General features: G+C 41.7%; 3 protein-coding genes across 3 annotated transcripts in view; 2 read left to right on the top strand and 1 right to left on the bottom strand.

The window, feature by feature from the left end:
- Positions 1-30: 30 nt before the first annotated feature.
- On the top strand, positions 31-3082 carry si:ch73-248e21.7. The gene is made up of 2 exons (XM_024422793.2): positions 31-355; positions 964-3082. Exon 2 carries the CDS (start codon positions 1533-1535, stop codon positions 2853-2855), a length of 1323 nt encoding a protein of 440 aa, XP_024278561.1. The 5' UTR covers positions 31-355; positions 964-1532; the 3' UTR covers positions 2856-3082.
- Positions 3083-4005: 923 nt separating this feature from the next.
- Positions 4006-12695, top strand: tspan4b (tetraspanin 4b). The gene is made up of 8 exons (XM_024437007.2): positions 4006-4525; positions 5570-5639; positions 6712-6903; positions 7066-7140; positions 7450-7545; positions 10694-10807; positions 11194-11277; positions 11910-12695. The coding sequence occupies exons 2-8, from the start codon at positions 5571-5573 to the stop codon at positions 11976-11978; spliced, it is 699 nt and encodes a 232-aa protein (XP_024292775.1). The 5' UTR covers positions 4006-4525; position 5570; the 3' UTR covers positions 11979-12695.
- Positions 12696-13058: 363 nt separating this feature from the next.
- bcl2l12 (BCL2 like 12) overlaps positions 13059-27218 on the bottom strand; it is a 17815-nt gene continuing 3655 nt past the window's right edge. Inside the window, exons 2-8 of the mRNA XM_042327214.1 lie at positions 21195-21423; positions 20724-20982; positions 18772-18988; positions 14734-14868; positions 14589-14662; positions 14139-14405; positions 13059-13384 (exon numbers count right to left, since the gene is read on the bottom strand). Of these exons, the coding sequence (XP_042183148.1) occupies positions 13343-13384; positions 14139-14405; positions 14589-14662; positions 14734-14868; positions 18772-18988; positions 20724-20982; positions 21195-21421 (1221 nt within the window). The 5' untranslated portion in view covers positions 21422-21423 and the 3' untranslated portion in view covers positions 13059-13342. The remainder of the gene's footprint in view (positions 13385-14138; positions 14406-14588; positions 14663-14733; positions 14869-18771; positions 18989-20723; positions 20983-21194; positions 21424-27218) is intronic.

The following is a 27218-nucleotide window of genomic DNA, read 5'->3' as shown; positions in this document are numbered from 1 at the left end:
CAACTTCTCCTTTTTACTCAAGAAAATAAGCACATGACACAGTAAACCAAATGAAGCTGCTCTTAAGTTACTTGGCATCTCCCCACCTCTCTCTCTTTAGTAGATAACAAAACTGTTTTACGGAGAATTTGATACTCTTGACGGGAAGAGATAGAGAGAACCAACTAGAGAGAATAAGGGAGGGGTGAGAGAAAGGAGGGAGTGAACAGGAGGGAGGGACAGAGGAAGAGAGCGAGAGAAAGGTGCTTCATACAAGTACTAGTGCAGGGGACGTCATCCACACAAGTTAAAGTCTAATGCCTTTATGGTGGATTGATCATTTCAAACCCAACCGTTCTCTCCAAGCAACGTGTGGGTAAGTAAGATTGAAAGTCTCGTGGCACACATTGATATATGTCTGATCTAAACAGACACTGATCTGGATAATAATCGACAGAATATGACTTTGTGACTGTGTGAGGAGGCAAGAAAAAGGAGGGAAAGAGATGTTTCAAAAACGCAATCGGAGGAACTTTCATAGGCTTGTGTTACATTTACTGACATGCTGTTGTAGTAAGAGGGTCCTCCTAATGTATCTCTTCATAATTCCTTTTAAATACATTTTTCAATTTCTTTAAAAAAATATATAAATTGGTCTCTAAGTCTTCATTTTATCATAGTTTTTATTTATTTATCATTTTGAAGACAGGCCTACTTGCTTTTAGTCACTAATTTATAAACCAAATTAAAATGGATGGTGACATCACGGACAAGAATAAACAACAAGAAGTGGTGTTGGTAACTTCCTTAATTTTGTAGGCGTGTACTAAGCAAGCATTTTAAATCTACAGCGGTCCAGACAGTGGATGCTGTGAGGAGGTAAATGTATTTATACAGTACATGTGGGAATGTACACATAAAATAACCTCTCCATTCCTTCTTCCATTTCTTCCTTTACCCTTCAATCCATCCTTTTCTCTATAGGTCTCGTGACTTTTTTGGTTCACCGTTGCTGCAATCTCTCACGCTGCACCTGAAATAGACAGCTGACATACAGAAAAGTAAAGTGAAGTGCAGGGGGAGGAGAAAACGGAAGAGCGAGAGAGGAAGAGAAGGGTTGTGTCTTTCCGGCCTATTTGCACACAAGTACACCCTAGTTAACCACAAGCCCAGCAACCAGGAGAGACAGCAAGAGAACAAAAGTTTGACTACGTAAATGCACTTCAAATGCTTAACACTCAGTCAAACCTTAGATTATTAACAAGAGCAAGGCCTGAAAGAAAGGGAAAATTTGAGAGCAGTGAAGATCAAGGCCTGACACAACCCTAGTCAAACCAAGAACCTCGGTAGCTGATGACGGATACTGCTTTTCTTTTCTAGAATGTGAATTTTTCTCCTCTAGACTTGTAAAACAAACCTGCAATACCTTTCAAGCCACAAGGCTGTCACTGACGCACCTCAGAGAGAGGAAGACAAACATAATCTGAGAGAGGTCAGCAAAACCCTTTTTAGTGACTGTTGACCTCCGTGACCCCTCTCAGTTCTTGCCCAGTATGGAGTGGGTACGACTGATGCTCGGGGCTATGCTCCTCTCCCTCTCTCTGCCCAGTCTCCCTGCCCAAGATAATGTCCCCATCACTGTACCTGAATATGGCATGGCAGCACCTACTACTGAGGACGGCACGATGGCAGCCTCTTCACCCGAGGCCACCACCAAGACAACGACTGCTCCCGTGGTCGTCACTACAGCACAGCCTGTCACTGAAATCACCCTGGTAACTTCTGTTCCAGTACTTATCATAGATAACATCACTATAGTACTAACAGACCCTGAGATCGCAACCATTCAGGAGCCCACCTCTGATGCACCAACTACTACTTCAGAGGCTGAGACGATGACACCATCCCCTGTGATCACTGAAGGGCCTGTAGATACGACCACTCCACCTGGCCCAAAATCCACCCTCTCCCAAGACGTCCTGACTACCACCTCTTATCTCCCAACCACATCCCAGGACCACCTGACTTCTGTTATCCCAGTCGGGCCCCTCCACACCACCCCTCATCTGACGAACGACTCCTTTACTACACCTGAACCTATCCACACTGCCTCAGAGAGTACTGCCAGCCACACAGAGGGACTTACCCAAGCACCCGCCTCCCCATCGGTCAACAGCGCTCCCAGCCATTTCACAACCCCCGCTACGACCTCCTCCTCCACAGATCATGACTCTACGGTGGGCAGGGTCAAGCGAAGTCCGCTCAGCTTGTTCTGGATCATCATCGCCAGTCTCCTGGTCTGTGTTATATTCCCGGGCATGGTCTACTGCATATATCTGGGCGTCAGACGAAAGAGGCAGTGCCGCACTGAGTACTTTGGGTCCGGCGTCCGGAACGGGAAGAGTTCCAAGTGGAAGAAAGGAGCAGAGGAAGATGCCTGGGCGGGGCCAGTGAAGCTAGGGGGCGGGGACAGGGAGGAGGGTGAGGGCGTGGAGGAGGGAGGGAGCCCAGAGGACAACAAGAGAGAGGGGGCTGGAACAGATGTTGTGCTGAGCACATTCATAGCCAACGAGACCGAGGGAGAGAGGGGTGGGCCTGATGGGGCAGTTGGAGTGGCTGGGAGCAAGGAGGCGGAGAAATGGGAGGAGAAGGAGCCTCTGTTGTACATTGATGAGGGAGTGGAGGAGGTGCTGGAGATAATGGCTCCTCCTTCACTTTCAAAATCTGACTCTGAGAAAAAGACAGGAGGGGGCAACAGAGAGGGAGAAAGTGAAAAGGAGATGGAGAGGGGAGAAGGGAATGGAAAGAAAGAAAATGAGAGTGAAAGAGGTGAGCAGAATGGAGGAGCGGCATTCTGTCTAACGACTGCAGTTTAAAAATAGAACAGTTTTCCATGAAAAAAAAAGGTTTTCTAGATGATAATTGTAAAGGTTTCTAATATTTTTGTACTACTGAAAAGGCCTTTAACATTGTATTGATCTGTGATTGTGTGCTCTATCAACAAAACAAATGGTTGTGTGTATAGCCATACGTTTTACCAGTTGTATTTTGTATGGTGTTATTTCTTAACCGTTTTCAGTTTAATAAAGTTTTAGGATGTGGAGAGAATGTGCTAGAATGAAGTTGTTGAACTTGACAGAATATGAATACTTTTTGCTTAATCATTTGCTGTCCGCAAATGCACTTTATTTCTGGAACTGCTGGACTCAATAGCACTCAATTCATAGGGAGGAATCTTGACGTCCACTGAAGTTGAATATTCACTTAATCATGCATTGATGTCAATGGGAGACTAAGTGAATATTTGACTTCAGTAGAAGTTAGGATTTGTCTCATAGTTAGGCTTTGATTTTATGTGTTGCCGATTATGGCCACTAGGTGGTGTCTTTCCCTATCTTTATGATCAGAGAACAGTTCAATTATGTAACCTGCAGTAAAGAGCTGGTGTGGTGGTGACGCACAGGCCTTCCGTTCTATTGGTCTGTTTTTGCACAGTTGCATCTGTTGCAAACATCTAGCAGAAAAACAACAGGTACCTCAAGCAGAGATCAAACACAGTTTTTCAGGCAAACAACTAAATCAGGGAAAACCCTCTGCTGTGATCACACATGAAACCTAGATATAACAACAACCACTTTTACTAAGATTGATCACTGTAAAGGCAATGTCCTTGGTAGGACATGTTACGTACGTAAGCCAAAATGTTCTATTTTATCCTGGTCAAAACTCCACTACACCCCTCAACCATTTGTTCAGGAAGGGGAGGAAGTGTGTGTGTTGGGGGAGGGGGTGCATACAACAGAATCAGAAGAAAAGGAAGAGAAAAAAAATCTGCTACTATGGCAAATGAATGCCTTAAATGTCTCTCTGCTGAATAGGATAATCTGACAGAGAATGTTTGTTTGGAGAGGGAGAATGAGTGTCAGAGAGGAAGGGAGGGCGAGAGAGAGATGTGAGTAAGGGGATGGGGGTGAGGAGGAAGAGGCGATGGAGGAGGGATGGCAAAAATAATGAAGGGAGGAGGGGGAGCGAGAGAGAGAAAGAGAGAGAAGAGAGAGCGGCAACAACACAGTCACATCTGGAAGTTATTGAGAAGAGAAAGAGAGAGAACTGCATTGTAATAGAAAAGAGGGAGAAAGGATAAACAAACTCTAGATGTAGGGATAGACTTATTAAATGTATCAACTGAGTTAAAGATTTAAGGGAGGACAGTTTATCTAAAGGTTGACAAGAATTCTACAGTGGACAGAGAGAAAGGAATTGAGGAAAAGAAAGAGCGAGCACAAGAAACTGGAATTCTATCCTAAGAACAATCCATACCGAGAGGGGAGGACGACAAAGAGGGGAAACTCAAATGTAGCTTTTTAATCTGGAGGATCGTTTAAAACAGAACAAAGGGGACTGAATCCAAACATATGTCATTGAGTTGAAATAAAATCAACTCAACAAAGAAGAAGAGCCAAGAGAACAAAAGAGGATTCCCTAGCCTGGAATTGTTCTACTCATTTGTTTGTATATCAAGCCTGTGGAGCCAACCGTCAGACAGGTACAGTAGGCTTAATTAAAACACACACACACACACAGGTTAAAGGTCTCCGCCATGGCAGGTATGCCTTGACTGTGTATGCATGAATCCTAGTAATGGCATATATTGATTTATGACAATTTGGTTGTCTAAGAATAATGGGAATAATTTATATTTCATATAATTTACAGCAGAACTTAAGCCAAAGTAGTTTTCTTCTGTAAGTCTGCCTCCATTTATGTCCATTCTAAGTGGTGAACAAGTAAAAATGCATAAAATACTTTGGTATTGTTCACACTACCAACATCAATGTCATTTTTGCTTGACCAAGAAGTCTTCCCCATTTTCAAAGACCGCCTCTTATTGTACATCTATAAACAAACGAAGCACTCCTCTATTTAATTCTGTTCTAAGTATTTTTTAAAGTCTATTCTACCACACTATTCTGCACTCTAGCATCAGCATGCCTTTAGAATGAGCTTCACTTCCAGTCGTGTTACGAGTCATGTTTATCCTGTCTGGGGCTGGTCATGGTAACCTTCCACGACCACCCTAGATGAGTTCAATTAGCAAGCACGCACACAATTAGCAGTACAGCAGGAGAAGGGAGGTTCCTTCCTGTGCTCTGACAAACTGACTTCCTGCGTGTGGAACAGGTCACTTGATTCCACCACAGTGACTGTGTGACTTATCAGACCCACAGGCTAGGGAGCAAGTCCACCATACATACTGAACTGGTTGGCTAAGAACACTACAACACAGGCAAGAACACCCCCCCCTGAACTGGTTGGCTAAGAACACTACAACACAGGCACAGACAGCCCCCCCCACACACACACACACACACACTAACCACAGACACACCATATAAATACCTTAACATCAAAACTAACCACAATACACAAAACCATCTGCCGCCACGATCACACCTCGAATGTGCTGTATGCCCAAGGTATACTTGAGTAGAGTTAAGTAGATTTCTCAAGTCTTGTCTTGAACTTGTTATAACCCAATTAGCTTGAACTTGATATTAGTATATAGAATACTTTGTTCTCTCTCCGTCAGGATGTCAGCCTCTCGGAGGTGCCTGTGCTGTGTGAAATACCTCATGTTCGTCTTCAACCTCATCTTCTGGGTCAGTACCTTCACATCTCTGTCCTTTGGTATGCCTCAGTTTTTAAAAGGCACAATCTGTTCGATTTTCTGCTGTCCAATAGTCATTTAAATAAATGACATAGAGTACGCTATACCCATTGTTTGAATCTTGAAGAATATAGATTACCAAACAAAGCGGGAGGGTCCAGGCTGTTTGATATCACAGATGGAGCTTTTAAGCTCCGATTCCAGTTCTGATCTGTTTCTGGTCTTTGTCTAGTCCTGTTTGTGTGGTTCTATTACAGTGTTCTTCTAGCTCTCTTCTTGTCCTGTTCTGGCTCAGTTCTGATCTGTTCTGGCCTGTTCCCTTCTACATACTTACATACCATAAGAGATTGTAAATTCTGGTCTTAAACCAGTCTGATTCCAATCTGGCCTTGTTCTAGTTTTGTTGTGGTCCTGTTTCTATTATGTTCAAGTTTGGTCTATTTATTGGTCTCCCAAATTAATATATTTGTGATCCCAGATTAACGTGAACATGACCTTAGGCTGGGGAACAAGTTCACCATGCACCATGTGTAATGCACAGTATTGGCTAGCAACACTAGGATGTGAATACAAACTCTGAACTAGATATCATAAAGTGCGGGCTATGGAGTTTTTTTTTTAAAGAGAAAAATTGTCATGATAAAGCCTCTGGTTGGCGGCACCAAAACATAAAATGACACTCCAATAACTCTGGACATATGTTAGTTGGTAGGAACATATGGAAACACGCCCAACAGTAAGACTCCTGCCAGATCTCTACTTATGTAGGTCAAGTAGACAGCATTGATGATTTTGCTCTGTTTTAGCTATTCAAATGCACAACTTATAACACAGGGTAGCCTTGTCCCATCTGTAAGTGCTTTTACACATGTAAACACATACAGATCTGGGATCAGTCACAAAAGGCAGGGTGAGTCCCAATGCAAAAACTTGCTTCCTTTCCCATGTCCTATCTTCTAACTATGGAGGCAACTACTTCTGACAGTTCACCTAAGAATAAACTACCACTTTACGTATTGAGATTCACCGTAAGTCACCTTTTGTGTCTCCTGTCTCCTCTGTAGCTGGGAGGGTGTGGCCTGTTTGGAGTGGGAGTGTGGCTATCATTCACCCAGTCCGAGTTCTCCTCCCTCCCGCTGTCTTTTCCCTCACTCTCCGCAGCAAACCTACTTCTGGTCGCTGGAGGCGTCACCATGGTGACAGGCTTCCTGGGTTGCCTTGGTGCCCTGAAGGAGCAGCGCTGCCTGCTGATGACGGTGAGTCCCCATGACATCACAAAACATGGGTCCACCTCAACCATGTTAAATACCTTTACAAGTCAACTTACCACAACACACAAAACCACACACACTCACAGGTCCAAAGGATTAAATATCTAACCCATCTCTCTCTTTCTCTCTCTCCCTCCCTCCCCACAGTTCTTTGTAATCCTTTTGCTCCTGGTCTTGACAGAGGTGACTCTAACCCTGGTCCTCCATATCTTTCACAAAGAGGTGAGTCCAGTCTACCATCCATCTACAATCCTCCTGGCCACTCATAAAGATCCAGTTTCACCCACTAATGTTTAACAACCCCAAATGAGGGTCCTTAGTAAAGATTTACCACTATATTACCACTAAATTAACAACCAGTGTTTAAAAAAAAATTATATACTGATACAGAAGACAAAGAGGTGGTACAGACTACATTATAGAAGCCTTCTGTACATCTACATTATCCCCTATATCTGTCTCATATTCTGCAAGTATATCAAAGCCCACACTTCATCTTAATCTCTCTCTCTCTCTCTCTCTCTCACACAGCTGGACACGAAAGCGCAGAATGAGTTAAAGGAGGGGATGAAGGGTTACTTGACAGACGAAGGACTGAAGAAGTCATGGGACAATGTGCAGAAAATGGTAGAGGGGGATGGGGGGGGTTAGGGGAAACCCACCAATCTCTAGTCTGTTCCCTTATATGGTGCTTGTGTCTGTTCAGTGTGGATTTAGTGATAAATCACTTACACTGACTGACGATGATAAATCACTTACACTGACTGACGATGATAGTAAGGACTTTCTGATCATACAAAACATCAATAACACCTGCTCGTTCCATGACATAGACTGACCAGGGGAATCAAAGGGGAGGAGACAGATTAAAGGAAGATTTTTAAGCCTTTGTATGTGTGCCATTCAGAGGATGAATGAGGCAAGAAAATATTTAAGTGCCTTTGAACGGGGTATGGTAGTAGTTGCCAGGCGCACCGGTTTGTGTCAAGAACTGCAATGCCGCTGGGGTTTTCCACACTCAAAAGTTTCCTATGTATCAAGATTGGTCTTCCAGCCAATTTGACACAACTGTGGGAAGTCTTGGAGTCAACATGGGCCAGCATCCCAGTGAAATGCTTTCAAGAGGGGGGGGGTGCAACTCAAAATTAGGAAGGTGTTCAATTGATTTGGGAATGTAGGAGGTGGAACTGCATTTACAGCTGTCAAATCCACAAGCAGCCTGTGCGGTAGGCTATTGCGTATACTGCCATGGGATGCACTGAGTCGCTTTAGACTGATATAAATCCTTATTTCGTTAAATGATTTTAAATTTGTGACATTATTTCTCGTTTTGAACTTCTAATATGAGTGGGACGGGTGTGGCTTTGTGACAACAACACGAGCACACGCTCACTGATTTGACAGCACTAATTCAGTTACACACCCGACATCGCCAAAACACCAGGGGTGCGTTCAGTTCACTTGAATGTTTGCTACCTTGTGGAACAGCTTGTACTGAATGTTTCCCCAAAATGTTCTTGAACAGACATTGAGGTACGTTTGCGTTGTTCGGTGGGTGTGCCGGTGTGTGGCTTGAAGCAATGGCTGACACATTTAAAAGGCAGAAGTGCATTTTGAAGTCAGAACCCAACCCCTCCCTGTTTTTCAACTGGTCGTTCAGTACAGCACAGTTTACGTTCAATTTAACATTCTATTATGTTTCATGTAGTGCACGCAGCCCAGCTATGCAGGTGTAGGCCTTAGTGATCATTAATGGGCCATTGGCAGTTTTTGTTTTTTTGGAAATCAGCTAGCTTCCTGCTTTTCAACACATTTTGGCATGGTGCAGAGAGAAACATTTGCAGTTTTATAATGCTATTCTACACATTTTGTCTTGAGGCTAAGATAAAATGTTGCCGTTTTAAAGCAAACTTCCTGCAATTCTACACGTTTTGCTGATTTATAGCTCTCCACTGGGCACAAACTTCAATTCAACATCTATTCCATGTTGGTTCAACGTAATTTCATTGAAATAACATGGAAACAAGCTTGATTCAACCAGTGAGTGCCCAGTGGGCCATCTCACGCTTTTGTTCACATTTTACCATGAGACAGAAACAATTGTGCAGTTGTACAGCTTAATTTCCTGCAAATCTACACATTTTGCCATCATATACTATCTGGGGGACCCCAACCTCCAGGTGGGCCCCCCCAAAAAAACAAATACAAGTGTTTTTAGGGGGTTTGGGGGCCCCCTGGAGGTCAGGGGCATGTGCCCTGCATGCCTGTTCTATAATCCGGCCCTGTCCCCTTTCCCATTTCAGGAAAAAGCTGAATGATGGGCTGGAGAAAGTAACCACTCTCAAATTCATAGAGCCATGGATGCCAGAGGGGTATCCTACAAAGCAAGTTAGATCTACTCAGAGTTTTCTAAAGCTAAACAGCTTCAGTTAGCTTCACATTCCAGCTCAGGCTTCATCCATACTACAGCAGTGGATATTGCTTGGCCGGCTGTAGCTAACTCTAGCAAGCTTGTAACTGCGCGTGCATGTCGCACATGGCTAGCCGAATACCAGACTTTTCATTAACACAATGCTGAAATGTCAATCCATGGGCGAGTCAGTGCCACATTTTCAATTGTGCCGAAACCAAAACGAAAGAAAAGTTATCTTGCAAATTCAGCAGTGAGAAATAGGCTTTTAGAAATGCAGTTATTGTATTACTTATCGTTAATGCAGTCGTTGGTGTGCTTATCAACTCCAGTTCCCCCCACTCCTATCAATAGTTATTAAGTCATACAAAAGTGTTACATTACGTGAAGTCGCATTCTGTCATTACATTGCCTTCTGTCATTACTAAATGTGCAATTTGATATTTTAACCAAAACATTTTACACACAAAAAACTTTTGATTAATAAAATATTTAACCAGTCGACTTCCTCGAATGAAGGGGACGATGCAATCTTTGCCATAGGGAGGGATCTGGTCCTCAACTTGCGGCTCAGTCATTTCATTCAGGGTAAATGGAGTTAGCCTGAGTTCTGAAGAATTCGTTGCCATAGAAATTTGCCTGGCTAAAAGATGAGCCACGTTCGTATGACCGGTAATACCTAGTTGAACTCAAAGTTGACATAAGCTGCCCCCGAACTCCTTCAACCTGCTTCGTAGTATACCCCACGGAACTGACCATCCATGGTTTTACTTTGTTTATAAACATTGGAGTAAAACAAGCTTATATTTTGGGTGGATCAAAACAGATTGTGGTAAGACAGTTGCACTAAGCTCATGAAGGCATTTATAAGTTATATTCTTCAAGAATCAATGGCTACTTATCATTCATATATATATATATATATATACACACACACACATACATACAAATATGGATGTAGCAATGCAGATTGACCCTTTAAAGGGCCCTTACTTAACCAGAGTCAGCATGCTATTTGTAGCTGTTCCAGTAGACTTCGAGCCATTGCGCAAACATTAGTTAGCATTGGCTCCCGAAGATACCTTCCTTCATACTAGACAGAGACATAAAAATAGCATCCAGGAGTTCATCTGACTCTGCGTAAGTAGAAAAAGGGCCAACATCTGGCACTATCGCTTTAAATCTCCTTGATTGGCTAGAAATATACATCCATGTACATACAGCATCAGTGAATCTGAAGGGCTGTGCAGTTGCTGATCCAGGGACACATTTTTTAGAGGCACATTTTCAGACAAACTAACTAAGGATCTGACAGAGTCAGAGACCAACAGAGATAATAACAAATATGCAATATTTGTTTCTTAGTTCAAGTGCTGCGGCGTCACCAACAAAACAGATTGGTACCTCGTGGTCAATGGAACGCTCCCCTTTTCCTGCTGCTCCGGTGGGATGGACCAATGTGTTGAAGAATGGATCGAGGTCAGACCACTTCTTAAATGTAGGGGGGGGTTCAGGGGAGTCAAGGTTCAACAGGCTGCGCACAAGACATTTCCCAGCTGCCTACATGTCTTGCTAACAGAGTCCAGATCTGCACTTGTGCTCACACTTACAAGAGTGTAAAGAATGACCTGACAATACAATTTATTTTCGACTGCATTCTTTCAACACCCAAATCTCATCAACATATTGCTCTGCTTCTCTCCAACATCTGTCCTCCACTCTTCTTCCCTCCTACCCAACCCCCATCTCCCTCTCTGTCCCCCACCCTCCCCTACTTCTCCTTTGCCCTTTTCTCTTTCCCATTTCCCTCTCCTCCTTTCCCTTTGTCCTTCTCTCTTCCTGCGTTTTCCTCTTCCCTCTCTCAGCCATGTTATCAGAAGGCCAGACAGTGGCTCCTGGACAACATCCCCTCTGTCCTGGTGTTTGGAGTCTGCATTGGTATTGTCCAGGTAATTACAACATATTAATAGATCAATCAATTAATCACAATCAATAAGCCAGGGTTGTATTCCACCAAGCAGGATCATTGTTAGTCAACTAAATTTGATAAACAGCCAGATAAAACTTCACTTGCATGTTTATAAAGAAAGCTTGAATCTTGCAGTGGTGGAAAACATACTCAAGTGTCATACTTGAGTAAAAGTAAAAAGATACCTTAACAGAAAATAACTCAAGTAAAAGTTACCCAGTAAAATACTACTTGAGTAAAAGTAACTGGTTTTAATTCTACTTAAGTGCAGTGGGAGAAAAGGTACTAAATTGTCACACTTGAGTAAAAGTATGTGCTATACATTAAATTCCTTATTAAGCAGTTTAGTGAAAGTTGTCAAAAATGTATAGTAAAGTACAGATATCCCAAAAAACTACAAAAGTATTTTTTTACTTAAAAGTACTTTACACCACTGGAATCTGGGTTATTGAAAATATTAGGTGTTGTAACATATCTAAAATTGATGAGCTACAAATATTAAATAAATCAAATAATTTAGGAAACTTATCTGGCATACAATTTAATTAATCCAGTTTTGTGAAATATAAGTCATCATTTGTATAACTCAAATACATTCTCTTGTCGTTTCAGATCCTGGCCCTGATTTTCTCCCTGCTGATGTACTGCCAGATCCTCCGTGCTGAGAAGTACCTGGACTGATCTGGGACTGGTCCTTCACAGACAAGAGGCTGAATGAGAGACTCCCTAGCTGGCACAGAGAGTTCATGTAACATTCCCTTAAGGTTTTCCTTTGGTTATTTGAAAAATAACTTCCCCACAACGATGTGGGAACTAAAAAGTGTTAGCTGGGTCCTGAATGTGAGATAACAGCTGCTTGGAATGGTTTTTCAGAACATTAAATCCAGATCATCCTTGTGTTCAATTCTGTTAAGTTTGAAGTAAATATATTTTAATGAGCACACACATTTGAAGGGTTGTTTTCATCTGGATTGATTGTTCTTAGAACACTGCATTAAAAACCATGGGGCACTTTCCAGGTCATCTTCATTGCAGTCATGTTGCTCAGATCTCACAACGCCTGTAGAAGTGTAATGAAATTGTCTTTTAGAGATCTGATCAACACGACTGCAATACAGCCATGTAGTTATCCTGTATAAGGAATGACATTATTTGTAACTATTGGGGACTACATGCTGCTTGTTACTTTTACTATCAGGCGATACAAATTATATTGTTTAGTTGTGGAAATGTAAAGCGCTTGCTCTGATGCCCATGGACAAGCATTGGGATTTGCCCCAAAGAAACAGTTACAGTATTCTGTTCAACTGCAGCATCTTTTAACCAGAAGTCGAAACTATATGTTTAAAAGTGAGCCTTATCAAAAGCAAATAAAATGTAAATCCATTGTAATTGGTATATGCTTGTGATGTGGTATTTGTTTTGTGAACTTGCACATTTTGTAAAATACACTTAAGCAAATACATGAATCTCTGATTATGAATGTGGTAATAGTTCAAACAACTTGTTTTCCATATTGTGCGTATGAGGTGTTGTCGGTATGAATTCACTTCTCTTATAGTTCTGAGATGAGCCTATGCTTTCAAATACTTATTTCGGTCCAATAGACAACTGAAGAGGTCAGGGTTCGTCATTCTAATGAAATAAATATCTCATATCCTTATAAATGGACTATCAAAGTACACTATTTAATTATGATCTCCAGTCGTAACACCAAGTAATGAAATGCAAACCAAAGACCACACTGTACACATTGGTTTTTGTAAAACACGTTTATAGAAAAACGTTGATAAAAAAAAAGAATTGTACAAGTATGATGTACACATGATTCTCAGATAAATACAAGTGACATAATTCACGTGTCGTAGAGTTATAAAAAGCTAACTCCTTCTCCGTCTCTCACCACAGGAGAAACTGAGGTCAGGAAGGGCCTTGAGTTGTACCTGACCTGATAGGAAACAACTCCAGGCCTTAGTCATAGATTAGAGTTCACCGTTAAAAGGAAGTAGTGAGGATTTCCGAGCTGCCTTGATGGTGGAGGGTTGTCAGTCGCACTCCAAAATCTCTTCCATCTGGACAATACTTTCCTGCATATGGAAAATGGGAGATTAGAAATTGAGGGAAAATCAGCACCAGATGCCTGCTGTGGTCAGTGATGACTTCTGCCTCCTGGTGGTTGTGTTTGGAAACAACCTTTAAACTTTAGAACAGAGGGCGCCAATGTCCACATAAAAAAAAATTAAAAGATGGGTTAGCTTACAATGTCACAAACGTTGTGCACGCTTCAATGGGGCAGAAGTCCATGTGTTGTTGTGATTCTGGATGGCCAGAAGGCTAGCAACATTGACAAGATGCCGCCAGGTGGGGAATCGTACGTGGCTCGTTTCAGCTAGTTTTAGCTTGTTCTTGATACCATGTCTTGCTTTGAGGTGTTTTAAGTGATGTCCCTTCTATGCTAAATATGGCCAGAATTTACTAGCTAGCTAACCAACAACACAAAAATAGTGCTCATCGTGCAACTTTATATATGTTTTCAATAAACATTGGAGATGAAATATAGTTTATATGTTGTCAACAAACTAAGTGAACCCCGTCTGATTTGCCCCATAGATGCGCACGTGTCGGTTTTGTTGCTCAACAACCAACCAGTCTATACAACCAAACAAGTTACTCTTATCAAATACATGCATATATTCTTCATATATTTAGCTGTTTAGGAGAAATGGAAAACTAACGCTAAGCTAAATCTGCATTAAAATTGAAGGCTAACTTGCATTTTGCAAAAATAATTTAGAGATAGAGAGTTCTGATAGGGACAGGGCAATTGGAGCAAACACTCACCCATCCTCCATGGCTCTTCACCCAGGGGGCAAAGTTCTCCATATAGCATTCTGCGTAGCCCTGCATGCGCTGCATCCCTGTCGCTGTGACGACACGCCGCGACACCTCCATGGTGACGGCCACTCGTCTCAGCGTGGGGCTGCTGGCAGGAGGCGGCAGAGGTGAGGGCGTGGCCTGTTCCTGGCTGGCGAAAGTGTCCAGGAGCTTGGCGAAGGACGGGTATGAGAGACGGTTCAGCGTGGAGCGCAGGAAGGGGTCCGACTGGATCTGGGGGGGGCACACACAAGACAAGGGTAGGTAGTTAGTTAAGGTGTACGTAGTAGAAATGTAGGTTGTTCGGAATGGTGTAGGCGGGTAGTAAAGGTGTACGTAGGTAGTAAAGGTGTACGTAGGTTGTTAGAAACTGCAGTGTCAGGTGATATAGATCTAGTCCTACACCAGAAGTCTTGCCTTGTAGTTGATGGCATCCCCTTCCATAGACAGTACCTGGACCAGCTGGCGCACCATTTCTTCTTTGTCAGGTTCTGAGGACAGGAGAGATGGATAAAAATAAAGAATAGCCATACAGCAGCATAGCATGTGTGTTTCCACTCACCAGGGGGAGGTTTGACCGGGGTGGTAGCAGGGCTGGGTCGTGGGCTGGGCCTTTGGGGTCTCTTCATACTGTGGGACCGCTGAGCAATCCTGTCCAGAGTCTCAGCCACCTCCTCATAGAACTCAGGAGGGTGTGCTACAGAGAGGGATGGGAGGAGAGAATAGTAGGAGTGTAATAGAATGGGTCTCCAGCTCTGGTCCTGGAGAGCTACTGGATGTTGCAGGCTTTAATTCCAGCTTTTGTTCCAACACTCCTGTTTGAAATAATCAACTAAAACATGCATGATCTTCAGTCTGGACATTCAACTTAGAATCAGGTGTGTTGCAGTGTTAATTTCGTCAACAATAACTATGACGAAAAATAGTCATCAACAGCCTATTGCCCCAGACAAAAACTAAATTACGATAACGAGACGCGCAAAAAAAAAAAAACTATTACCAATTGCTTTTCATTTTAGTTGACGAAAATATTACAAGACGAGAAAGTCCACGTGAGACTAAGAGACATTCACTTTGACATGAAGCTCATTTTCATCTGTTTTGTCCAAGCATAAGCATGCATAACTGTGTAGAATACATAATGCAATCCTCTCATTGATCGATAACATGTTTCTGTTGCGCGAGCTGATTGAGTTGATCTGGCTCTCCCACACACAGCTCCCAGCAGTGGTGGAAAAAGTACCCAATTGTCATACTGGAGGAAAAGTATAGATACCTTAATAGAAAGTTACTCAAGTAAAAGTGGAAGTCACCCAGTAAAATACTACTTGAGTAAAAGTGTAAAAGTATTTGGTTCTAAATATACTTAAGTATCAAAAGTATAAATAATTTCAAATTACTTAAATTAAGCAAAGCAGACGGCCCCATTTTCTTGTTTTTAAAATGTACGGATAGCCAGGGGCATACTCCAGCACTCAGACATAGTTTACAAAAGATGCATGTGTGTTTATTAAGTCCACCAGATGATAGGCAGTAGGGATGGACAGGGATGTTCTCTTGATAAGTACATGAATTGGACAATTTTCCTGTCCTGTTAAGCATTCAAAATGTAACAAGTACTTTAGCGTGTCATGGAAAATGTAGGGTGTAAAAAGTATGTTATTTTCTTTAGGAATGTAGTGAAGTAAAAGTGGCCCAAAATATCAATAGTAAAGTACAGATACCCCCAAAAACCACTTAGGTAGTACTTTAAAGTATTTTACACCACTGGTTCCCAGTCACTTCAATCACTCGTCTGCCTTTCTTTTGAGCTGATGCACAGCCAGGAGACTTCAATCACATCCAGTTCTATTTTGCCATAAGCGTTATTTTCACCTATGGCAATAGCGAGTTGCGGTTGCTTTTTAAGATTGGAAAAACACATGATTTTTGCTGAATATTATGAGTACAGTAATAATTCTGGCATTGTTGTAAAGCTCATATTCTCCCCTTTTCAAGGAAGTCACTTATTTACCCCCCTCCGACAGTTATGATGGGGAGAAAATCAGAGCTAAATTATTTAACCTGTAGGCTTTATATCCTATAGCAGCCTATGGTTAATTACATGTAAGGCTGGCATTGGTTACAATGTTGCCAGCTAAGGTATACGAGGTGATTGATAGTAGACCTAGTTGGACAAGGCTATCTGAATGTGCACATGATGCACATAAGAGGTAAATATTATTTAAGGTCCCACAGTTGACAAAGCATGTCAGAGCAAAAACCAAGCGATGAGGTTGAAGGAATTGTCCGTAGAGCTCCGAGACGTGATTGTGTGGAGGCATAGTTCTGGGGAAGGGTACCAAAACATTTCTGCAGCATTGAAAGTCCCCAAGAACACAGTGGCCTCCATCCTTCTTAAATGAAAGAAGTTTGGAACCACCAAGACTCTTCCTAGAGCAGGCCGCCCGTCCAAACTGAGCAATACGGGGAGAAGAGCCTTAGTCGGGGAGGTGACCAAGAACACGATGGTCAGCTCCAGAGAGCTCTCTGAGATGGGAGAACCATCTCTGCAGCACTCCACCTATCAGGCCTTTATGGTAGAGTAGCCAGACAGAAGCTACTCCTCAGTTTAAGGCACATGACAGCCCGCTTTGAGTTTGCCAAAAGACACCTAAAGGACTCTCAGACCATGATAAACAAGTTTCCCTGGTCTGATGAAACCAAGATTGAACTCTTTGGCCTGAATGCAAAGCATCACATCTGGAAGAAACCTGGAACCATCCCTACAGTGAACCATGGTGGTGGCAGCATCATGCTGTGGGGATGTTTTTCAGTGGCAGGGACTGGGAGACCAGTCAGGATCGAGGGAAAGATGAACGGAGTAAAGTACAAAGAGATCATTGATGAAAACTTGCTCAGGACCTCAGACTAGGGCGAAGGTTCACCTTCCAACAGGACAACGAACCTAAGCACACAGCCAAGACAACGCAGTAGTGGCTTCAGGACAAGATTCTGAATGTCCTTGAGTGGCCCAGCCAGAGCCCAGACTTGAGCCCGATCAAACATCTCTGGAAAGACCTGAAAATAGCTGTGCAGTGATGCTCACCATCCAACCTGACAGAGCTTGAGAGGATCTGCAGAGGAATTGGAGAAACTCCCCAAATACAGGTGTGCCAAGCTTGTAATCGCTGCCAAAAGGTGCTTCAACAAAGTACTGAGTAAAGGGTCTGAATACTTATGTTATATTTAATACATTAGGGGAAAAAAATGCTTTGTTATGGTGTGTAGATTGAAGAGGGAAAAAAATATTTAATTCATTTTAGAATAAGGATGTTATGTAAGAAAATGTGGAAGGGGTCTGAATACTCTCCAAATGCACTGTATGGATACATATCTTCAAACTCATATTTTCCAAGACTAGCTGAAACAATATATCCTTTATGAGCCAATGAGCTTGCATTAATGTTTTTTTCCAATCCAACAGTGCCATAATGTGGCCAAACGCAACCATACTTTAAAAAAGGTTAGCTAGTCTCATATCCTTTTGCATGTATGCTAATTTCATCACTCTTGAGTCAAACAGATCAAGAGATATAGAAATGTGCCTGTTATAGCACAACCGTATGGTTGATATGAAGGTGCTTGGATATGTTGAGCCTTGACAAAGTTTGCAAAATATGTACCAAGTTGTGTTACAATATGAATATCTGTGACTGATTTATAGACCTTTATGTGTGAGACCATGCCCACATGTTAATTGGTCAATAGGTACTAGTTGTTTTAGGTTGTAGTCTGAACTATTTTTTTTACGTTGAGAGACATTGGCCCATATATGCTACATGTCAAACTTCATGCAGATCGGTCATTTGGTGCCAGAGAAGTAGCGTTTTAAGTGTTAACAAAATTCAAAATGGCGAAAAATTTATCATGGCGGACCACATGTGTACCGAATTTCAGGACTCTAGCTCAAACGGGGTGAAGGGCATGAGCTTTCAAATGTAGCATTTTCAATTGTTTGTTATAGTGCCACTATTGGGCCAATTGGCATTGCATGAGAGGGTGTGGCCAACGGCCTTTAGCATCATGCAATTTTTCATCCTCCTAGGCCTTATTATCATACAGGAATGTGCATGTTAATTTTCCTTGACAGAAGATGTATAATAATAACAATAATAATAATGAATGCCAGCAAAAACAATAGGGTTTCACCCAGCGTCGCTGCTTGAACCCCTAATATGAATAATAATAAGTATAGCTGCAAATAGCAAGGGGTTCAAGTTGTGGGCCCACTGTGCCCCTTGGATGAGCTACCGCTGTACTACTTTACAAGCTTGTCCAATATTAAAACTCAACATCGAACAGATCATGCAATGTGCTTTGATGTATTTTGGATTATTTTTAATTTTGTACTTTAAAACGTCTACTTCACCAGAAACGCTAGACCGATTGGTACCAAATTTGGTATATAGCATCTATGTACTCACTTCTTCAACCAGGACTCCAGCTCAAACAATATGGCCACTATGAGCCAATGGTGTTCGCTGCTGAACCCCTAATAAATATGATAGTTTGAGGCAAACATTAATTGCTGCCGACTGTTCTGTTCCAAAATACTTACTGGGAGAGATGACTGGCGCCACGGGTACTGGCCCTACGCCGATGGTCAGTGTGGATGGCCTCTGAAGACGCGTCTCATCCTTGTCTTTATCCTTTTCTGACTTCTTTTTCATGCTGAAGAAAGAGGAGATCTGGCTCTTCAACTTCTTTGCCTTTTTCTGCTGTTTCGGATCGTTCCCTTCTTCATCTGACATGGAGGAGGGGAACCTAACATCTTCCTGAGGTAATAGTAACAATGATGGATGTCATATACTGTATAAGATCAGATAATCACAGCTTTGTACATATCATAACCACATTCCACAACTTATTACATTCCATAGTTTCAGAGCAGCAGTTTTGCTCTATGACCGATGTGGTCTTGTATAGAATTTAAAACAGCAGCTAAAAATCGGTCACAGGTCTTCTGTCTGACTGAAAACCACAACAACACTCTTAAAATGGGGGAGTGGGATACCAGCTAATTACAGTACCAGTCAAAAGTTTGGACATCTTCTCATTCAAAGGTTTCTAGGGTTCTACATTGTAGAATAATAGTGAAGACATCAAAACTAAGAAATAACACATGGAATCATGCAGTAACCAAAAATAGTGTTAACAAATCAAAATATTTATTTAGACTCTTCAAAGGAGCCACTCTTTGCCTCAATGACAGCTTTGCACTCTTGGCATTCTCTCAACCAGCTTCACCTGGAATGCTTTTCCAATAGTCTTGAAGGAGTTCCCACATATGCTGAGCACTTGTTGGCTGCTTTTCCTTCACTCTGCGCTCCAACTCATCCCAAACCATCTCAATTGGGTTGAGGTCGGGTAATTGTGGAGGCTAGGTCATCTGATGCAGCACTCCATCATGGATGGCGTATCGCTGAAGAATGCTGTGGTAGCCATGCTGGTTAAGTGTGCCTTGAAATCTAAATAAAATCACTGACAGTGTCACCCCACACCATCATAACTCCTTCTCCATGCTTCACGGTGGGAACCGCACATGCAGAGATCATCTGTTCGCCTACTCTGCTTCTCACAAAGAGACAGCGGATGGAACCAAAAATCGCAAAATCAGACCTACGGACAGATTTCCACTGGTCTGATGTCCATTGGCCCAATCAATTCTCTTATTCTAAGTGTAGTCGTTTCTTTGCAGCAATTCAACCATGAATACCTGATTCACTCAGTCTCTTCTGAACAGTTGATGTTGAGATGTGTCTGTTACTTGAACTCTGTGAAGCATTTATTTTTCAGTGCAATTTCTGAGGCTGGTAACTCTAATGTACTTATCAGCAGCAGAGGTAACTCTGGGTTTTCCTTTCCCGTGGCGGTCCACATAAGAGCCAGTTTCACATAGCGCTTGATGGTTTTTGCGACTGCACTTGAAGAATAATGTTTTTAAAATTTTCCGTATTGACTGACCTTCATGTCTTAAAGTAATGATGGACTGTCGTTTCTCTTTGCTTATTTGAGCTGTTCTTGCCATAATATGGATTTGGTCTTTTACCAAATAAGGGCCATCTTCTGTATCACACCCCTACCTTGTCACAACACCACTGATTGGCTCAAACGTATTAAGGAAGGACATTTCACAAATTAACTTTTAACAAGGCACACCTGTTAATTGAAATGCATTCCAGGTGACTACCTCATGAAGCTGGTTGAGAGAATGCCAAGAGTGTGCAAAGCTGTCATCAAGGCAAATGGTGGCTACTTTGAAGAATCTCAAATATAAAATATATTTTGATTTGTCTAACACTTTTTTGGTTACTGCATGATTTCATGTGTGTTATTTCATAGTTTTGATGTAATACACTAGTATTCTACATTGTAGAAAATAGTAAAAATAATGAAAAACCCTTGAATGAGTAGGTGTGTCTAAACCTTTGACTGGTACTGTATGTGACATGTAATTTCTTAGTACATTTTAAATAATGCGTTGTGATTAACAACGTGGATCCATCTCACCTCGAGTTGGTCTCTGAAGAAGCCTGGCAGGCCTGGGTTGGTTCGGTTTGGTCTTCCGTCCTTCTCCAAGGAGCCACCATTTTGTGTCTGGTCTGCACCACTGTCTTTAGCTGAGCGACGGAGGGGCAGGGTGGAGGGCCGTGGCTGCAGTCGTCTCTTAATGAGGTCCTTCAAGCCGTGTTTCTTCTCCTCCACTGAGCTGATTGCTTCATCCAGAGAGTCCCAGCCATTGTCCGGCCGCTTCCTAGACTCCTTTGCACTGGAAAGAAGAGACAGGGGAGATGGATAAAGAGGTAGGATGATTGGATTGATTGCAAAAATTAAATACAATTGAAAAATAAAAAAGGTTAAAGAATATTGGGTGGCATTTTTAAAACATACAACTGGGATGGGGGTGAATGGCAGTGATGTGAGGTGATTGGGATGACAGGTAATAGCCTAGATGGGGGGGCTACGTAAGAGAGTTGATACCTGTACTTGTTGTGGTCTTTGTAGCTTCCCCCCACCGTCCCAAGCCGCTCGGTCGAAGGATTAGAGAGTGCGCTGCGGAGGAAAGCTTTCAGCACCAGACGAGTGTCTGCCTTGATCTCAACCAGAGAGATGGACGAGACAGAGGGGTTGGGAGATGTAGGGTTAAGCGCATCAGTTGACATCACTGAGGGGTTGGGAGAGGTAGGGTTGAGCGCATCAGCTGACATCACTGAGAGAGAGAGACATGTTATTAGCCGACACCTGACCTTTTTTGTGTCTTAGTATGCAGTATAGAAACTCCTACAAGTGCATGTTTAAAGTCAACTCCAAAGGCAGCCCCAACCTAAAGACACCAACCCTTTCATTAGTCAAGGGATTTGATTTGAACTTCCATCACTTTTATTGACTGACAGGCAGACTGACTGTATGTAGCCTAGATGCTTCCACAGATGGGTTAGCTGACAATGTCACAAAAATGATGTGCATGCTTCATTGGGGCCGAAGTCAGTGAGTTGTGATTCTGGATGGCCAAATAGCTACCAAAAACTACAAGAAACTGCTTTGTGGGGAATCGTAAGTGACACATTTCAGTTTAATCTTGTTCTTGATACCATGTCTTGTTTTGAATGATTTCATGACAATGTTAATATGGCAAAACATTTGCTAGCTAACTAACCAACATCTGTAACAATGTATGAGACAAAAAGTGCTCATAGTGCAAATGTATTTATGTTTTCAATAAACGTTGGAGAAGAAATATAGTTTACAGTCTGTTTTTCCCCATAGTTGCGCAAGTGTCGGTTGTGTTGCTAATGGAACAGTCTTTGTTTCTACCTGAATACATCAGTGACAAAGACCATGGCTGATGCCATGGCACTCATAGGGAAGTGAAAGCAATGCCGTACACAAACACACGGCTGGAGAATCCAGTCTATCCACATTTCAATCATTCTACACACACGAGTTCGAACACCAGTGTCGGTAACATTTACACATATATACACACGTTTTAGTCATTAAATCTATGCAACCTACTCAATCAGGGAAGTCAGAGTTCCTGAATTCCTAATCAGACCGTGTGTAGTCGTGGCAGATAATATTCACATTTTTGGTGACTTTAATATTCACATGGAAAAGTCCACAGACCAACTCCAAAAGGCTGTCGGAGCCATCGGCTCAGTGGGTTTTGTCCAACATGTCTCCAGACCTACTCATTGCCACAGTCATACCCTGGATCTAGTTTTGTCCACAATATTTTGTGGATAAATATTGTGGATCTAAAATGTTTTTCCTCAAAATCCTGGACTAAATCGGACCACCATTTAATTACGTTTGCAATCACAACAAATAAACTCCTCAGACCCCAACCAAGGACCATCAAAAGACATGCTATAAATTCTCAGACAACCCAAAGATTGCTAGATGACCTTCCAGACTCCCTCTACCTACCCAAGGATGTCAGAGTAAAAAAAAAAAGAAGTTTTTTTAATTGGTTAGCCACCTAACTGTGAATCTAAATGTAACCTTTAATGCCAGAGCCCTGAAGCAAGCTTCCAGGAAATAGGAACGGAAATGGCGCTCCGTCAAACTGGAAGTCTTCCGACTAGCTTGGAAAGAGTACCATGCAATATCGAAGAGCCCTCACTGCTGCTCGATCATCCTATTTTATCAACTTAATTGAGGAGAATCCAAAATGTATTTTTGATACGGTCGCAAAGCTAACTAAAGAGCAGCATTCCCCAAGAGAAGATGGCTATCACGTCATCAGTGAGGAATTCATGAACTTCAATGAAAAGATCATGATCATTAGAAAGCAAATTACAGACTACTCTTTGAATTGATATTTTTGCATAACTCAGTTGTCCTGAGTGCACAGAACTGCCAGGACCTAGAATAAATGGACACACATAATCCTGTACATCTTGACACATTCATGGCAATAATCATGGCCTCTAAACCTTCCAGCTGCATACTGGACACTATTCCAACTAAACTACTGAAAGAGCTACTTCCTGTGCTTGGCCCTCCTATGTTAAACATGATAAATGGCTCCCTACCCACAGGATGTGTATCACATCACTAAAAGTGCTAGTAATAAAGCATGTCTTGAAAAAGCCAAACCTTGACCCAGAATTTTTTTTTTTTTAAAGTAAAATATATACAATTTGTATTTTATATATATATATATATATATATATATATATATATTTTGTTTTTTTCAATTATATATATATATATATATATTTTTAAATCTGCCTTTTTGAAAAAGCTGTAGCCCAGCAACTCACTGCCATCCTGAAGGCAAATTATGTATACGAAAACGCTTCATTCTGGTTTTACAGCCCATCATAGCACGGAGACTGCACTCGTAAAGGTGGTAAATTACTTTTAATGGCGCCAGACCAAGGCTCTGCATCTGTCCTCGTGCTCCTAGACCTTAGCGCTGCTTTTGACACCATCGATCACCACATTCTTTTGGAGAGATTGGAAACCCTAATTGGTCTACACGAAGAAGTTCTTGCCTGGTTTAGATCTTATCTGTCGGAAAGATATCGGTTTGTCTCTGTGTATGGTTTATCCTCTGACAAATCAATTATAAGTTTCAGTGTTCCTCAAGGTTCAATTTTAGGACCACTATTGTTTACACTATATATTCTACTTCTTGGTGATGTCATTCAGAAACACAATGTCAACTTTCACTGCTATATGGACGACACACAGTTGTACATGTCGATGAAACTTGGTGAAGTCCCAACATTGCCCTCCCTGGAAGCCTGTGTTTCAGACATAAGGAAGTGGATGGAAGCACATGTTTTACTTTTAAACTCTGATAAAACAAAGATGATAGTTCTAGGTCCCAATAAATAAAGTGAATTGATGTTGGATCTGACAATTAATATTGATGGTTGTACAGTTGTCTCAAATAAAACTGAAGGACCTCTGCGTCTACCTCCATCTCGTAATATTGGAGAAAAAAAAGGAGGGGGGGGGGGGAGAGTCTAAAAATTATGCAGAAAAGCTCATCCATGATTTTGTCACTTCTAGATTAGACTACTGTAATGCTATACTCTCCAGCTACATGGGAAAGGGCACTAAACAAACTTCAGTTAGTGCTAAACACTGCTGGTCAAGTAGGTGGTTTCAGCCGGCTGGATTTAGGACCACGCAGACACCACAGAGCTTGCGGACAGGCTGTGGGAAGGCAAAGCTTCTGACCAGCACGGTGCTGCTGTCTCTAGCTGCTGTCTCTGTGTGTTTCGGTTTTTCTCAGAGTTGTAAAAGCAGAGCAGAAACAGGCTACTCTTTATTTGACTGATGTAGTTGGCAAGGCAACTGCTGTTTGACTTAACAGAAAAAAGGTATTTATTCTCAGTGCTGATCTAAAAGTGTAACTGACATGTACTGTTAGCTAATGTTTCATCCCTTCTCGACTGAAGGTCTGTCTGAAGAGAATGAACTAGCTAGTAGCTACCACAGCCAGTTCAGCTCTGTGGTGTCTGCATGGTCCAGTATCTAACAGCTGGTGTGTGTATGGAAATGTTTTGATGGCTTTTTGTCCCGTTTCAACAGAAGTAAATTAACTTGAAGTACCATTAGAGCTAGCCAAAAGTTGGCTAAAATGAATCACACTAGACCTGAAATCAGACAATGAAACCTGCGGGCAAATGATTGAAAACCGATGTACTAACGTTTGACAGCGCAATATGAGCAATATTTTATTCGAGTCAGTATAGTAATGTAACATTATTGATCTGTCAGTTTCCCTAGGTAATTCCCTACTTTTCACACTGACACAGTATAAACAGCTCTACAGACTACACTGGCATGGTGCACAGTCATTGCACAACATAATGATGATGAATGGATTAGAGGTCGACCGATTATGTATTTTCAACGCCGATACAGATTATTGGAGGACCATTAAAGCCGATACCAATTAAAAATCGGCTGATTTTTTTTGTTTGTTGTAATAATGACAATTGCAACAATACTGAATGAACAATTGTTTTAACTTAATATAATACATCAATAAAATCAATTTAGCCAAGTAAATAATGAAACATGTTCAATTTGGTTTAAATAATGCAAAAACAAAGTGTTGGAGAAGAATGTAAAAGTGCAATATGTGCTATGTAAGAAAGCTAATGTTTCAGTTCCGTGCTCAGAACATGAGAACATATGAAAGCTGGTGGTTCCTTTTAACATGAGTCTTCAATATTCCCAGGTAAGAAGTTAAGTTGTAGTTATTATAGGACTATTTCCCTCTATACCATTTGTATTTCATTAACCTTTGACCATTGGATGTTCTTATAGGCACTTTAGTATTGCCAGTGTAACAGTATAGCTTCTGTCCCTCTAGTTAGCGCGTGCTAACTAGCTAGCCATTTCACTTCGGTTACACCAGCCTCATCTCGGGAGTTGATAGGCTTGAAGTCATAAACAGCACAATGCTTGACGCACAACGAAGAGCTGCTGGCAAAACGCACTAAAGTGCTGTTTGAATGAATTTTTACGCGCCTGCTTCTGCCTACCACCGCTCAGTCAGATACTTGTATGCTCAGATTATATGCAATGCAGGACACGCTAGATAATATCTAGTAATATCAACAACCATGTGTAGTTAACTAGTGATTATGATTGATTGTTTTTTATAAAGATAAGTTTAATGCTAGCTAGCAACTTACCTTGGCTTACTGCATTCGCGTAACAGCCAGTCTCCTTGTGGAGTGCAACGAGAGAGAGGCAGGTCGTTATTGCGTTGGACTAGTTATCTATAAGGTTGCAAGATTAGATCCCTCGAGCTGACAATGTGAAAATCTGTCGTTCTGCCCCTTTAAATCGGCGCCCAAAAACACAGATTGTTATGAAAACTTGAAAATCGGCCCTAATTAAAATCGGCCATTCCGATTGATCGATCAACCTCGAGAATGGACACAGATTAGAAGTCGACCGATTATGATTTTTCAAGCCGATACCGACTATTGGAGGACCAAAAAAAAAGCCCATACCAATTAAAATCGGCCGATTTTAAAAATGTATTTGTAATAATGACAATTACAACAATAACGAATGAACACTTATTTTAACGTAATATAATAAATCAAGAAAAATCTATTTAGCCTCCAATAAATAATGAAACATGTTCAATTTGGTTTAAATAATGCAAAAACAAAGTGTTGGAGAAGAAAGTAAAAGTGCAATATGTGCCATGTAAAAAAGCTAACGTTTAAGTTTCTTGCTCAGAACATATGAAAGCTGGTGGTTCCTTTTAACATGGGACTTCAATATTCCAAGGTAAGAGGTTTTAGGTTGTAGTTAATATTGTATTTATAGGACTATTTCCCTCTATACCATTTGTATTCCATATACCTTTGACTATTGGATGTTCTTATAGGCACTTTAGTATTGCCAGTGTAACAGTATAGCTTCCATCCCTCTCCTCGCCGCTACCTGGGCTCGAACGAGGAACACATCGACAACAGCCACCCTCGATGCAGCGTTACCCATGCAGAACCACTCCAAGTCTCAGAGGGAGTGACGTTTGAAGCGCTATTAGCGCGTACCCCGCTAACCATTTCACATCGGTTACACCAGCCTAATCTCGGGAGTTGATAAGCTTGAAGTCATAAACAGCGCAATGCTTGAAGCACAGTGAAGAGCTGCTGGCAAAACGCACTAAAGTTCTGTTTGAATGAATGCTTACGAGCCTGCTGCTGCCTACCATTGCTCAGTCAGACTGCTCTATCAAATCATAGACAATTATAACATAATAACACACAGAAATACGAGGCTTAGGTCATTAATATGGTCGAATCCAGGAACTATAATTTCGAAAACAAAACGTTTATTATTATCGCATATACCCTGACTGTGTGCAATGAACGCAAGGAAAGTGACACAATTTCACCTGGTTAATATTGCCTGCTAACCTGGACTTCTTTTAGCTAAATATGCAGGTTTAAAAATATACACTTCTGTGTATTGATTTTAAGAAAAGCATTGATGTTTATGGTTAGGTAAGCG

This window comes from Oncorhynchus tshawytscha, linkage group LG09 (assembly GCF_018296145.1).
Source record: "Oncorhynchus tshawytscha isolate Ot180627B linkage group LG09, Otsh_v2.0, whole genome shotgun sequence".
NCBI lineage: Eukaryota > Metazoa > Chordata > Actinopteri > Salmoniformes > Salmonidae > Oncorhynchus > Oncorhynchus tshawytscha.
Note: the sequence above shows the minus strand (reverse complement) of the source record. Positions and strands in the feature narration are given on the sequence as shown.

Coding starts and splice junctions, on each gene's coding strand:
- si:ch73-248e21.7 (XM_024422793.2), top strand. CDS start 1,533: ATGGAGTGGGTACGACTGATGCTCGGGGCTATGCTCCTCTCCCTCTCT.
- tspan4b (XM_024437007.2), top strand. CDS start 5,571: ATGTCAGCCTCTCGGAGGTGCCTGTGCTGTGTGAAATACCTCATGTTC. Junction 6,904..7,065: donor AGCGCTGCCTGCTGATGACG/GTGAGTCCCCAT, acceptor CCCTCCCCACAG/TTCTTTGTAATCCTTTTGCT. Junction 7,141..7,449: donor TCCATATCTTTCACAAAGAG/GTGAGTCCAGTC, acceptor TCTCTCACACAG/CTGGACACGAAAGCGCAGAA.